General features: G+C 45.6%; 1 protein-coding gene across 1 annotated transcript in view; it reads left to right on the top strand.

Moving 5' to 3' along the window:
• The first annotated feature begins 934 nt into the window (after positions 1-934).
• The window catches only part of LOC117519710 (fibrinogen-like protein 1), a 40,584-nt gene continuing 25,596 nt past the window's right edge, over positions 935-15,922 (top strand). The window contains 1 exon segment of the mRNA XM_034180968.1: positions 935-1,000. Within this exon segment, the coding sequence (XP_034036859.1) occupies positions 935-1,000 (66 nt within the window).

The following is a 15,922-nucleotide window of genomic DNA, read 5'->3' on the forward strand; positions in this document are numbered from 1 at the left end:
CGAAGGAAGCTTGGGGTCCCCGTCTGGAGCCAGGCCTGGACGGAGGGTCTGTCAGCGAGCCCTTGGTGGCTGGGTTTGCCATGGAACTTAGCTGGGCACAGCCCCTAAAATGCAATGTGGACTAGCCACCTGCAGGGGAAGCCAATGGGTGATAGTGAAAGTCGCTCGATGGACCAGACCCAGGTGGCAGAGGCTAGCTCTGGGGGCTAACCACTAAGCACCATGCTGCCACATACATATTGGCAGGCTGGGTCCTTAACCACTGACCTACTTGCTCAGTGGTCTTCTATCACAGATTATGCTTTTATTATTATTATGCTAAAACGACCACAAAGATTTTTATCAGACTCGCTGGACCACAGGCTGTTGAAGAACCAATTACATTTGGGAGCATGTCTGAATGTCTTTTCTTTCAAAAACAGGCATTATTTGGTATATTCAGTCTTTTCTTATGAGAGAATTTAGGTACACTTATGTAGAGATAATACTATCTAGGTATGGCTGTGTAGGATTTAGTGTGGATAAGGATAAAAGTTTGGGAGAGATCTTAAATGTCTGCACTGTAACAAACAAAGCAAAATATCAGAGGAGCGTTGCTTGGGCAGAGACCTGCACTCTCTGAGTGTCCTGGTAGCTGCAATCTGTTAACATTCTATTTTCTTCTATTGTAAAGTTGGTGTTGCTGATTTTGGTATGTGTGCTTGTGTTCTAGAGAGGCCCTGCATAGTTGTCATAATTTATGACTGTGAAGAATCAGGTATCTCAGTCTGTCTTTTTCCTTGGCTGAAGGAGTGAAGAATAGTTTGAAAAAGTCTCATGGGTGTGGTGGAAAAACTCTCCCAAATAAAGCATCAGATTCAACCACTCTCGCAAGAAGACCTTCTGTCCTTTGTGATTACTCCTTTGTCTTTTAGCGTCTTCTGTCTGAATGATGATGGTGGTCCTGATGCGGTTTGTCACAGGGCTCCTGGTCATTGTGGCTTCCTGTCCACCACTCAGTGTGAGTATCAGTCCTGCTGTTTATCGTGGAGATTAAACAATAAGACCATTAAGATGTTCTCTGATTAACAGATTTATTATCAGCTAGTTTGATAATCAATGTATTGAAGCAGAAAAATAGGTAAGTCTTATTTATTCCAGCTTCTCAGTTGTGAAATGTGGCACCTGAAAAGTGGCACGGGTGATTTGTGACAGAGGGATATCCTCAGATCGTCCTAAGAGCGAAGGGGAAAGTTTACAAGACAGTAGCAAGACCAGCTATGCTGCACAACTTGGCGGTGGTGGTGCTAACAAAAAGAAGGTGAAGCTGGAGGTGGCAGAACCAAAGATGCTGCGATGTTCTTTGGGATGGGCAGGGACAGTGCAGGTAGGACGGTTTGACGACTGAAGGTGTTACCTCACTGGTCCATGACTGTTGGAGAGGAGTTGGAGACACAAATTTGCAACAAAACATGCAAATCAGCTCTAAATTTTCAGTTGGTATCGCACTGAATTGGTACTTAGGACACATAAGCACATGTAGGCCAAATATCGCGCGGACTGGCAGTGAAAATAAGGCCAAAAATTGACACTGACCCCTCCACCACCTGAGTGAACTGTTATTTGATTGTCATTCTTCTCCTCTTCTTTATTATTTTCTAAGTATTTGTTATAATAGCTCTGTTTATTTCTTATGCATCCATGCACCTTACGACTCCTGCACTGCAGGAATGCTGCTTATAACACAAAATTGCCAGTACTGTACGAACTGCACATCCCCACATCCTCTAAATTGTGTATCCTTTAAATAACGTATATAATATATTCTTTATTCTAATAATGTGTATTTTATAATGTGGAACTTTTTCTTTTTGGAATCATCTAATGTAAACTTTTCCTTATATGCAAATTTTCTAGGAATGAACACAGAATTTCATTGTGTGGTATAATGGCCTGTTTTTTTCTGTGCACTTGACAATAAAAAATTTAACTCTTAACTACATAGCATGCAAGTGTTGCTTGAATGCCACATGACACTCGTGAATGTAGAGCACCACTCATGCGGCCTTCGCAAGTGCAAGGTTTGGCACGTGAATGCCGCACGGCACAGTCACTACAATGTCGAGCTCCAGTCGCGCGGCTGAAATGTTGACGTTTGACAAGTGCTCAGGATGGCTGTGGACTGTTATTATGCTGTTATTATGTGACAAGAGCCTGTGTAAATTTCCCAGATTTTAGCCACAAGTCATAGCCCTGTAACAAAATAAGGAAATAAATAATAAAATAATAACTAATTAATAATAATTAAAAATCCAGGAAGAAAATTGTGAACAATACACTTCCCAACTTGCAGAATGATGTCCAGTAGCTGCATCTCATCAATATTATTGTGCTTGCTGGATCCATTGTCCTCTACTCCCGAGAATGACCAGTATATGATTCTTTGCTTATACCAGGGGTCACCAACCCTGTTCCTGGAGGGCATTTGCCTTGCATGTTTTCTAACTCTCCCTGATCCACTCCCAGGCAATTAACTATGAGGTGTGCTCAGCCAATCAATAGCTGGAAGACACCACTTAAAAAAATAACATGTGACTTGAGTAGATTGACATGGAAAGCATACAGGGCAGGAGCTCTCCAGGAACAGGGTTGGTGACCTCTGAGTTACAGATTTGAACAAAAGCTCATAATGGTCAGTATTTGTGATTGACTGATGATGAAGTCACAAAGCAGTGGTCACCAACCCTGTTGGACTCAGTCTGTCTTAGACAGGAATTGTTTTTGAGTGTCAAAAATAATTTGTGTGGCATCTTAGTTTTGTAAATAGTTGTACAAAAAACACCCGAAGATTTCCTCCATTTTAATGTAAATAGTTGTATAGAACTTAGTTGTATATAACTTTGTTGTTTGTTACATTTGTATATACGTTTTTTGAAATTTACAATTTATATTTGCATTCTAAGTTATAAAAATGGTTTGTTAAACATGTTTGTGGTTTTCAAAGTAAAACAAAACAAAAAAGAACAAACATTTTTCTATTGAGATTTTATGTTTTTTTTTCTGTAAATTTAGGTTCTTTGTGTTAAAACAGTATGTCAGAATGAAAGAAAAACTAAAGTCTCACAGGTGAGGTTGTGCTGAAAAAATAATGCCAAATAAGGCAAACTGTTTTTTTTTAAGGTAAATTATGAAGGTAAAACCAAAAATAGTCAAAAACTGCCAATTATAACCTGGACCCCAGAGGGTGAAAACACTTCAAGTATGTTTTAAACGGGTTCATATCTGATACCCGATCACTTTACACTGGTTAATTATAATTATTAGTTGTTTCCATCCCTGGTTGTCTTTCTGTGTGTGAACAAAATAATCAATTTGATCTGATTTGGACCAAACTTGGTGGAATGATTGAAGGTCAGCCAAGGAAAAAGTTATTTATCTTAGAGTAATATTGGTTACAAGTCACGATAACAGGTCAAGGTCAAACATTGGGCCCAGCACTTATACAAACTGTAATCATTCTATTATTTTTAGTGTTGGTCTTCGTTTCCTATTTTATTTTGAAAACCATGTCACCTCTGTTTCTTTTCTGTGCTTTACTTCCTGTCTTGTCTTCACATTTGTTTTACCTTTCACTATTTGTGCCTGAGTGTGTCTCCATGTATTTAAGCTCACTTCTCTCATTCCCCAATGCCCGACTGTCCGCAGCCTTTAGCTCAGTAACTTTCTCGGGTTTACTCTCCTCATGTTTCCGAGTTTTGACCTGATTGGTCATGAGGGTTATGAATATTTTTCATATCGTCCTTTTCGGTACCTCTACCTGGTTTGGACTGGTGACTCATGCATTTAATATCCCTGCCTGCTTTTGTTTGCATTTTGTCTTAAGAGAAAGATTAAAGAAAATGTACGGACTGGCTTTGTTTGACTGACATTAAACTGAATCAATATAAGACTGAGGTGTGTGACAAAGCACTGATTTGAGTGGATGAATTCTAGTACTAGGTCTACTTACAGTCAAGTCCAGAAATAATTCAACAGTGGCAAGTAACATAATTTTGTCTGTACACCACCACAATGGAGTAGAAATTAAACAGTCAAGATGTACTTGTAGTCTAGACTTCAAGTTTTAATTCAACGATTTAATAAAATTATGGTATTAACTATTTAGAAATTCCAAAGATTTATATACAGTCTCTCCATTTTCAGAGCCAGTAAGTAACTGAACAAAGTATTATTTTAAGTAGCATAATGTGGTTGTAAAGTAAGATAATTATTCAAAACTAAATAATGACTAATGAGAGAAGTTACCTAGATGCCCAGACAGCTCAGAGGGTATAGTCCTCTGTGGCTGTAACTGGAGAAACTATGCAACTTTCATCTGTTCCGTCACCAATTAAAGCTTCATGATGGAGTGGAACAGGAAGCTGGTCAGATCTCTCCCCGGGTCTCCCATGTGCCTTCTGGCAAACTGTAGCTAAACATATGTTTTCCCAGAAGGATCATTCCTTCTGTATGCAACAATATTATGAAGCTGTATAACTGGTGATACATCAGGGGAAGGTCAGTACCTTCTGAGTTGTGTGGTTGTCTTGGTGGCTTCCTTCACTAGTGTCCTTTTTGTTTGATCACTTAGTTTTTGAGAATTGTCTTCTCCAGACAGATTTACCACACAGTACCATACTGCTTGTTAATGATCGATATAAATGGAATTCAAGACACATTCAGTGATTTGGGGAAATGTTCATGTATCTACCCCCCTGACCTGTCTTGGTGTAAAGGTGATGACTTGTATTTAAAAAAAAATTCCTTATATTTAGTTTGTCCAATTACTCATGGGCTCTGATCTGTTTGAAGCACATCTTGATTGCTGCATTTCACCTCCTTGTGGTGGTGGACGGAGGCAAAATGACAAAAACAGTCACTGGCCAAATACTTGTTGATCTGACAGCAGCTGTGCTGGTCTGACAGACACAAATGAAACTTGTCCTCATCCTGTCGCCTCACAGCTCAGGCTGCTAATATCACTCTGAACCAAAAGCAGCATCACAGTCATGATGTATCCTGACTCCTCACAGCGTTCACTCTCATTTCTTGTGTGCTTCACTTGATATCTTCTCATTTCAGTGATGAATTAATTACACATTAAGGTAGTTTTGGTACTTTATCACTGGCAGAAAAAAATATATCCATTTTGCTCAAAGTTTGACATTCTCTCTTCCTCACACCTGTGGGGATTGTTTTCACATGCCGCTGTTTCTGCTTCACCAGGTTCCCCACAAAAACAAAGTTCAAAACAACTTTGTTCCAGGCACCAGCTGTCAGAACAATCTGCACTTTATTCAAGTGTGTTTTGACACAATAAAGTGCACATTTTTCCATAAAGTCTGCCGGGATTTCACAATAACTTTTTCTCTATTACATTTTTTTGCAGCCCCAACAAAAGTAGAGTAATTTGCTTCAGATGTGAGGAAGTAGAAGATATTTTCATGCAGTCTTCTGAGTTGGAGCTTCTGGTTTATTATTTACAAGTAGAGGTACCCATCTTTGCCCGGGTGAAGATTAGTTACCACATTTTAAGTGTTTTTTGGTAAAAACAAACAAACAAACAATCAAACAAAATTAAACAGTTTCAAATAGAAAACAACTTTTATGGCCAAGATTCAGTCACTTCTCAACATTTGCATAAAGTCAGTCTTTTAAACGTGCTGCACGATTGTGCTAAAACTATCATAGCTGAGCTGTTTCCTACTACTGTTAAGAGATTTATTGTATGTTTCGATTATCTTGTTTTATTTCCATGTTCTGTATTGTATTGACTTAGAATAATTAATAGCACAGTCTGATACAGTAGGTGGCGGTATGCACCTCTAAAGCTGATTTGCTTCAGCTGTGGCTGAAGAAGGTGAGGTCATTCTTCAACATGAGTAGCCATCCAAAGCTCATAGCTTGTTTCCAGAGGGGCACATGTCTCTCCACCTCCCTGAGCACCCCTGTGTGACGTGCCAGTTGGGAGTTTGGCTGCAATCATGGAAATGAACCAAGAGTCCAAAATCAAACCATTACACCATGGACTTCCTATAAAAAGAAACACAAAGAAGAAGAAGGGCTTTTGTTTCCATTTATCTGTCAGTGTTAAGTTTATTTTCAGACTGGCTGATGACGTGACCAAAGTGAGCGCCTTAGAGCGGTGATTCATGAGGGATTGTTTGTTGTGAAAGTGTCGTGACATGGACCCACAACAGGGGGCGTAAATAAACGGACAATGGATAAGTCAAAAGTAACAATTTAATGTTGTGAATCACACAACGACGAACAGACAATAACAATATAGTGACTGTCAATCATACACCAGGTGACGTGTGGGCAGGCTCGATGATAGAAGACGCCTGGCGAGAGAAGAGCCGGATCCACACAGCTTCCACTGCCAACGGAGCTGAAGAACACCGGAGCCGCCAAGCCCTGCACCCCAGGTGGCCGCTGTCTTCAGCAGTCAGACCCGGTACTGCTGGCAGAGAACAGAGACAGTCCTGATGAGTGTGAGGTCGCACACTCAGTAATCCCACAGTCTGTATTCAGTAAGGAGGGAGCACCTCCACCTCCAATCACACACTCGTGCAGCTCCTGTCTAACCACTTATCTGGTTGGGGTGTGAAGCGAAGCCGTCGCTGATCACACCAAACGCCAATCCCACAGATAAGGACACACCACAGGAAAACGGCTGCAAAGAAGTTCAGATTATTACTCAATGTTTTGAGTCAGCAGAGAAAGTTACCTGATTGGTAGATGATTTCTCGGCGAGGAGGTGGAGTCGCAGTCCGGCCTTTATGGAAATGGTGATGAATTGGCTGAGTGACAGCTGGTGCTGATGAAGAGTGACAGCTGTCACTCCAAGTGGCTCCGGCGCCCTCTCGTGCTTGAAGCCCGCACTCCAAGCAGGGCGCCATCTGGTGGTGGTGGGCCAGCAGTACCTCCTCTTCAGCGGCCCACACAACATTGTTCACATATCTTGACAATTACTTAATCTTTTTGAAATCACAAGCGTCACATAGCACAATGATAATGGCTAACTTTAGTGTGACTGAATGGCTCCTTTGTGTGCATCTTATTACAAATGCCTGCAATAATACAGCTTGTTGTGCAGTTCAGTGGACTAATGGCTAAATGAGTGCTCCAGTTTGCCAACTGAAGTGGTGGCTTGCTACGACACAGAGAGTGTCACCTTTGTTGCAGACAGACACACACATACACACGCAGATGCATAAGGTTGTTTTAGTGGGACGGCATTGCAAGACAATTGTTCATTTTGTGATAAAAGCATGGAATTTGGCACACACATTCTAAATTAACTAATGTTTATTTTTAGATATGGAGCCATCCGAGAGCTGACCTCTAATGAGCTACAGGGGTCAATAAAGACTTACACAGGGGTCAAAATTTAAAAATGCTCCACTCATGTTGAAAAATATACCACATTATTTGTCTGATCATAACTATTCCAAAAAAGTATAGTCTGGATTATCTATGACTGAATGTTAAGGAGTTATGGTGTAAAAACAGCAAAAATGGTGACAAAGGTGGGCGGTGAAAACGTGGTGCAAATTATTGGATGAAATAAAAGGATTAATAAATGGAATAGTTTTGACTATGTTGAATGTTTGGTCTCCAAAGTAAAGGTCAAACAAGGTCAACATCCATTGGATTTTATGACGTGTGAAATATGTTACCCCGAAACATGATAACTAAGCATGACAGATGGTACAAACTATTCCTTTTTAAAATGCTATTAACTCAACCAATAATTTGCATCATTTTTACCAAAATTGGAGGACATTTAACTTTTGACCCCTGTACACCATTTTGTCACTATTTTTGTTGTTTTTACCCCATGACTCCATAACATTGTCATGACTGGATGTGGCGTGGCACAGAAAGTGGTAGGGCACACAATGCAGACTCACAGGCTGAAGCGTGGAGGTAAAAATAGGCTTTATCAAAAAAAAAAAAAAAAAAAATAGGCAATGGTTCGGTACACAAAAAGGCAGTCAGCAGGGCGGCAGTACAGACAAGCAAGAGGCAGATACGTAGTTTAGTACACAAGCAGGGGTCAGGTTCACGGCGTGGCGGAGATCGAGTCAAACAAGCAAGGTCAAAAAACAAAGCAGACTGTGACAAAGAAGGCGAGGATGTGACACACGATCGCCAAACTAGCAGGGAAGGGAAGGACTGTGAGAGCTTAAATACAAGGGGTGTAATCAGGGCGTGATGTAAAGCAGGTGCAGAGAACAAGGTGTGGCTAGATGAGACAGAGGAGTGACAGGTGGGTGTGACAGACAAAACAACTAAGGGCCAGTGACACACCCGCAACCAACAGAGATAAAAAGAACAGAATACCACAAACTGAGTGCTCATGTGTCAGGACCCAAAAATAAGAGGGAGAAACTTAACAAAGACAGAACTCACCATGTGGCCAAAATAGAACAAATAGTACTACATATGATCAAAATTAACAGATAAGTGTTACTAAGAATTAAGTGGTAAACAGAACAGATGACTGCAGAATAAAAAAGGTGATACAATAAAGAATAAAGTGGCAAACAGACTAACTAGGAAATAGATGAACATAGAATGTAATACACAACCAAAGGAACATAATCAGAAGAAAACACTGAAGATAAACAATAACCAAAACCAGAGGCTAAGGCATAATACACTTAATGTGATAAAACTAAACTGAGACTGAAGTAACTAAAGGAACCATGAGTAAAAGAATACAAATGCATAACAATGAGCAATAAAGAAAAACAAACTACAAATCAGACAGGAACAAAGACAAACCTAAATACATGGCAACCAGGTGAAACAATGAAAATAAATGAAACAAAACTAATCATAAACAGAGGATAACAAAATGATAAAACACAAGACAGAGATAAACAGAAACCACAGGCAGAATAATCAAAACCAGAAGTGAGGCCAAATGACGAAACCAAGACCAGGGCCATGAATGGGCCGAATCCTGACAAACATTCAGTCATATATAGTACAAACTGCATCTTTTTGGAATCGTTATGATCAAACAAATAATGTGGTATAGTTTTCAACATGAGTGGAGCATTTTAAAAATTTTGACCACTGTGTAATTCTTTATTGACCCCTGTAGCTCATTAGCAGTGATGCCGGTAACGCGTTACGCGTTACCTAGTAACGCGTTACTCTAATCTGACCACTTTTTTTTAGTAACGAGTAATCTAACGCGTTAATCTTTCCAAATCAGTAATCAGATTAAAGTTACTTCTCCATGTCACTGTGCGTTACTATTATTTTTGCATTGTGGGTCGATAACAGCATTAAACTTGGTCCGTGGGCAGGAGGTCGGGGTTCGACTGAACGTCCCACTTTAAGCGAGCTGTGAGCTTTTAATCCGCGGTTTTTTGCAGCTGCTCGACTCGTCCTCTCCTCTTAAAGCGCGGTGATCAGCACACCTGCACTGAGCTTTACAAAGACATTTTTATACTTTTTTCCTCCTTTATTTAGAATTCTGAGCTGAGCCGCTCTGTATCTGGTCGTTAAAAACAGCTGATCCTCCGCGACGCGTCAACAACTAACACTATTTTCCACTCAAATGCACCTAAACTCTCTTTCTGAGGACCACATGATGTGAAAACGCAATAAAACTTTCTTACCTGTAAATCTGGTCCTGTTTTCTGCATAAATAAATGTTATCCATTCTTTGTGCTCAAACGCCAAAGCAGGAGCGAATCTAGATGGAATGGTGGCGTGGGGCAAGGATGTGCCCCCCCCACAACAGCCCTACATTAAAGGTGCAATTTTGAAGCCGTTTTTTACTACAACTAATATTGCTTAAAATAATAATAATTTCGACAAGTAAAATGTTTAGAGAGAATTTAAATGTTAGAAAAATGTTAGAATTTAATAGTTACCTTTATAAACAATGTAGGCTCGAAATTGCAAGTTTTACTGTTACAGTGCTGTCAACAGTTAAATATGAGGTCAAGAAAGAGGTCTTTATTTTACTTTTTATAAACAAGTATTTATTTTCATTGAAGTCAAGAAAGGGTGACTATAAAGTGAGTTTTGGCAAAACAGGTATCATTGTCATGTTGAGGTGGCAGAGGGTTGTTGTCGGCAGCTGGGAAAAGTAACTAAAAAAGTAACTAGTAATCTAACTTAGTTACTTTTACAATTGAGTAATCAGTAAAGTAACTAAGTTACTTTTACAATTGAGTAATCAGTAAAGTAACTAAGTTACTTTTTCAAAGTAACTGTGGCAACACTGCTCATTAGAGGTCAGCTCCAGGATGGCTCCATATCTGAAAATAAACATTAGTTAATTTAGAAAATGTGTTGTGTGGGCCGCTGAAGAGGAGGTACTGCTGGCCCACCACCAGAGGGCGCCCTGCCTGAAGTGCTGGCTTCAGGCAGGAGAGGGCACCGGAGCAACCGGGAGTGACAGCTGTCACTCATCAACAGCATCAGCTGTCACTCATCATCACCAGCACCATAAAAGCCAGGCAGCAACTCCACCTCGCTGCCGAGATATCATCTACTAACTAGGTAATATTCTCTGCTGTGTCTGAACTGTGACTTACGTGTGATCTGTTTGCAGCCGTGTTCCTGTGGTGCACTTTCAGCTGGGTTGGCGAGTAGTGAGAGAAGCGACGTCTTCGCCTCTCACTCCAACCAGATAAGTGGTTAACAGGAGCTGCTATCGTGTTCCTATTTCGGAGGTGGAGGTGCTCCCTCCCGGAGGAACTGTTTCTGTGAGTGAGGATTTACTGGGTGTGTATCCACACACCCACCATTAACTGTCTCTGCTTCCTGCCAGCAGTACCAGGTCTGACAGCTGGAGACGGTGGCCACCTGGAGATTCAGGACTTGTCGGCTCCAGTGTTCTTCAGATCCGTTGGCAGTGGAAGCCGTGTGGGACCCGGCTCTTGTCTGGACGGACGTCTTCTATCCTCGAGCCTGCCCACACGTCACTTTCGTATAACTGACTATCATTCTCAAACTGCATTTGTCTGTATTCCATTGTGCACAGTTTGCAACATTAAATTGTTATATTTTGGCTTATCCATTGTCCGTTCATTTACGCCCCCTGTTGTGGGTCAGTGTCACTACACTTTCCCAACAGGATATCTTGGCCAATGTCATGGATCCCGAGGGGCGTCAACCATCGGATGAACCACCAATGGAAACGCTAGGTGCACAGGCGCCAGCAGCAGGCGTGTTAGGTGAGCTGCAGCAAATCTTAACCGCCTTCACTGCTCTGTTGGACTTGGTAACCGAGCAGAACGTTATACTCAATCGGAGGATGGAGGCTTTCACCGCTCGGATGGATGCGCACACACAGGGGCACTGCTCGCAGCACCTCCTCCTGCTGACCGAGTGCCAAATACAGACATTCCAGTGGTCGTTCAACGACCCCCCCGTCCCCTGAAGCATACATAAGCCCTCCAGGAGCCGTACGGAGGTTGTGTCGAGACGTGTGCAGACTTCTTAATGCAGTGTTCGCTCGTCTTTTCACAGCGTCCGTCATGTACCATCAGATGCAGCCGGGTGGCGTTATGTATAATCTGCTTCGAGGAGAGGCACGCACCTGGGCTACGGCGCTCTGGGAGCAGAATGCATGGCTCCTAACGATATTACTGAGTTTGTGAGGGAGTTCAGATTGGTGTTCGATCACCCACATAGAGGCGAGACCGCTTTGAGTGGTGCTGTTGTCTATGAGACAGGGGCGTCAGAGTGCAGCCGAGTATGCAGTCGCCTTCCGCATCGCGGCAGCGAGGGCCGGCTGGAATATTGTTGCACTCCGCGCCGCCTTTGTAAACGGACTGTCTCTGGTCCTTAAGGAGCACCTGGTGGCTAAGGACGAGCCGCGGGATTTAGACGGCTTATCGACCTGGTAGTACGGTTAGACAACCGATTAGCAGACGTCGACGGGAGCGGGGCGAAGGGCGTGGTCAGGCACGAGCCGTCCCTCTTCCTTCCGGGTCCGAAAGGGAGCCGTCTTCCCCACGCTCGACAACCAGAGGGCTCCGTGTGGCAACAGCTCCCCCTGCTGACATTGTTAGGGAAACGAGCAGGGCCAAAATTAGATCAGATGATAGGTTGAGGAGGCTGGCCCGCAGGAAGTGTTTTCTCTGTAGCTCAAAGCATGTACAGAAAAACTGCCCCAAACGGCCAAAACGACAACACTCGCACTTAGAGACTGGGCTAAGGGTGGGTCATACTTGCACGAGGGGTGCGCCCATAATCTGCACGAGTCCCAGCTACGATCCTGAGTGGGGATCTAACCCTTCACGCCCCAGCACTGGTGGACACGGGGTCAGAAGGGAATCTGCTGGACAGCAGATGGGCAAAGGAAGTGGGGCTCCCTCTAGTGGCCCTTCCTTCACCATTGAAGGTACGGGCACTAGATGGCACCCTTCTCCCTTTAATCACACACAAGACACAGCCAGTAACATTGGTTGTGTCTGGGAATCATCAGGAGGAGATTGTGTATTTGTAACACCTTCTACCTCCCGCGTTATTTTGGGCTTCCCATGGATGATAAAACACAATCCCCGGATTGATTGGCCGTCTGGGGTTGTGGTTCAGTGGAGCGAAACCTGCCACCGGGAGTGTTTAGGATCCTCGGTTCCCCCCGGTATGACCGCTAACGAGGAGGTTAAAGTCCCCCCCAATCTGACGGCGGTGTCTGAGGAGTACCATGATCTTGCTGATGTCTTCAGCAAAGATCTGGCACGCACTCTTCCCCACACCTGCCGTATGATTGCGCCATGATTTAGTCCGGCGTCGAGTACCCGTCCAGCAGGCTGTACAATCTCTCACGCCAGAGCGCGAATCAATGGAGACCTACATCCTGACTCGTTAGCTGCCGGCTTATCCAGAACTCCACCTCCCTGAGGGGAGCAGGTTTCTTTTTTGTGGTAGAAAGACGGCGGCCTCCGTCCATCATCGACAACAGGGGGGACTGAACGAGATTACGGTTCGCAACCGATAACCTCTACCTCTGTTAGATTCGGTGTTCACGCCCCTGCATGGAGCCCAAATATTTACAAAACTTGATCTTTGTAATGCATATCACCTGGTTCGGATCCTGAAGGGAGACGAATGGAAGACGGCATTCAACACCCCGTTAGGTCATTTTGAGTACCTGGTCATGCCGTTCGGCCTCACCAATGCGCCCGCAACGTTCCAAGCCTTGGTTAATGACGTCTTGCGGGACTTCCTGCATCGGTTCGTCTTCGTATATCTGGACAATATACTCATCTTTTTTCCGGATCCTGAAACCCATGTCCAGCATGTACGTCAGGTCCTGCAGTGGTTGTTGGAGAACCGGCTGTTTGTGAAGGGCGAGAAGTGCGAGTTCCACCGCACTTCTTTGTCCTTCCTGGGGTTCATAATCTCCTCCAACTCCGTCGCCCCTGATCCGGCCAAGGTGGCGGCGGTGAGAGACTGGCCCCAACCAACAAGCTGTAGGAAGCTGCAACAGTTCCTCGGCTTTGCAAACTTCTACAGGAGGTTTATTAAGGATTACAGTCAGGTGGTTAGTCCCTTGACAGCCCTGACCTCCTCCAAAGTCCCCTTCACCTGGTCAGATCGGTGCGAAACCGCGTTTAGGGAGTTGAAACGCCGGTTCTTGACTGCGCCAGTCCTGGTGCAGCCCCATCCTAACTGCCAGTATGTTGTTGAAGTGGATGCCTCTGACTCAGGGATAGGAGCCGTGCTGTCCCAGAGCAGGGAGTCCGATAAGGTCCTCCACCCCTGTGCCTATTTTTCCCGTAGGTTGACCCCGGCTGAGCGAAACTATGACGTGGGCAATCGAGAACTCCTTGCAGTGAAAGAGGCTCTTGAGGAGTGGAGACACCTGTTGGAGGGAGCTGCGGTTCCATTCACGGTTTTCACGGACCATCGTAACCTGGAGTACATCCGGACCGCCAAGCGTCTGAACCCCAGGCAAGCCCGCTGGTCACTGTTCTTTGGGCATTTTGACTTCCAAATCACCTACTGCTCCGGGACCAAGAACCAAAGATCTGACGCCTTGTCCCGAAGAGGAAGTCAAAGCTGAGCTGTCAGATCCCACGGAAACCATCATCCCCGAGTCCACTGTCGTGGCCACCCTCACCTGGGACATGGAGAAGACCGTCCGGGAGGCCCTGGCATGGAACCCAGACCCGGGAACTGGCCCGAAGGACAAGTTATACGTCCCACCAGAAGCCAGAGCTGCGGTCTTGGACTTCTGTCACGGTTCAAAGCTCTCCTGTCACTCAGGGGTGCGAAGGACCGTGGCAGTGGTCCGGCAGCGCTTCTGGTGGGCGTCTATGGAAGCCGACATCTGGGAGTACATCCAGGCCTGCACCACCTGCGCCAGGGGAAAAGCTGACCACCAACGGGCACAGGGACTCCTCCAGCCATTACCTGTGCCTCACCGCCCCTGGTCCCACATCGGCCTGGACTTCGTCACGGGCCTCCCGCCATCCCAGGGCATGACCACCATCTTCACGATAGTGGACCGGTTCTCCATGGCGGCTCACTTCGTGGCCCTCCCGAAGCTCCCGACGGCCCAGGAGACAGCAGACCTCCTGGTCCACCATGTCGTACGTCTGCATGGGATTCCATCTGACATGGTCCCCGACCGTGGTCCCCAGTTCTCCTCGCAAGTCTGGAAGAGTTTCTGTAGGGAACTGGAGGCCACCGTAAGCCTCTCGTCCGGGTACCATCCCCAGACGAATGGACAGGCAAAGCGGACCAACCAGGATTTGGAGCAGGCTCTCCGCTGCATGACCTCCGCACACCCGACGGCCTGGAGCAACCATCTGGCCTGGATCGAGTACGCTCACAATAGCCAAGTTTCATCTGCCACCGGCCTCTCCCCATTTGAGGTATGTTTGGGGTACCAGCCCCCATTGTTTCCGCTCGTGGAGGGAGAGGTCGGGGTGCCCTCGGTCCAGGCCCACCTCAGGAGGTGCAGTCAGGTGTGGCGTACTGCACGCTCTGCCCTGCTGAAAGCCCGGATGAGGGCCAAGGCCCATGCAGACCACCGGCGTTCCCCGGCCCCTGTATACCAGCCCGGGCAGGAGGTTTGGCTATCCACCAAAGACATCCCACTGCAAGTGGAATCCCAAAAACTTAAGGACAGATTTATTGGACCGTTCCCCATCCTCAAAGTCCTCAGTCTGACCACAGTGTAGCTGAAGCTACCAGCTTCACTGCGGATCCATCCTGTCTTTCACGTGTCCCGGATTAAGCCCTACCACACTTCACCACTCTGCACCCCCGGACCGGCGCCGCCTCCTGCCCGGATCATCGACGGAGAGCCGGCATGGACAGTACGCCGGCTCCTGGACATCTGTCGGAAGGGCCGGGGGTTCCAGTACTTGGTGGACTGGGAGGGGTATAGACCTGAGGAACGCTCCTGGGTGAAGAGGAGCTTCATCCTGGATCCGGCCCTCCTGGCCGACTTCTATCACCGACATCCCGACAAGCCTGGTCAGGTGCCAGGAGGCACCCGTTGAAGGGGGGGTCCTGTGGTGTGGGCCGCTGAAGAGGAGGTAGTGCTGGCCCACCACCAGAGGGCGCCCTGCCTGAAGTGCGGGCTTCAGGCACGAGAGGGCGCCGGAGCAACCGGGTGTGACAGCTGTCACTCATCATCACCAGCACCATAAAAGCCAGGCAGCAACTCCACCTCGCTGCCGAGATATCATCTACTAACTAGGTAATATTCTCTGCTGTGTCTGAACTGTGACTTACGTGTGATCTGTTTGCAGCCGTGTTCCTGTGGTGCACTTTCAGCTGGGTTGGCGAGTAGTGAGAGAAGCGACGTCTTCGCCTCTCACTCCAACCAGATAAGTGGTTAACAGGCGCTGCTATCGTGTTCCTATTTCGGAGGTGGAGGTGCTCCCTCCCGGAGGAACTGTTTCTG

Source organism: Thalassophryne amazonica, chromosome 11, assembly GCF_902500255.1.
Source record: "Thalassophryne amazonica chromosome 11, fThaAma1.1, whole genome shotgun sequence".
Taxonomy (NCBI): Eukaryota; Metazoa; Chordata; class Actinopteri; order Batrachoidiformes; family Batrachoididae; genus Thalassophryne; species Thalassophryne amazonica.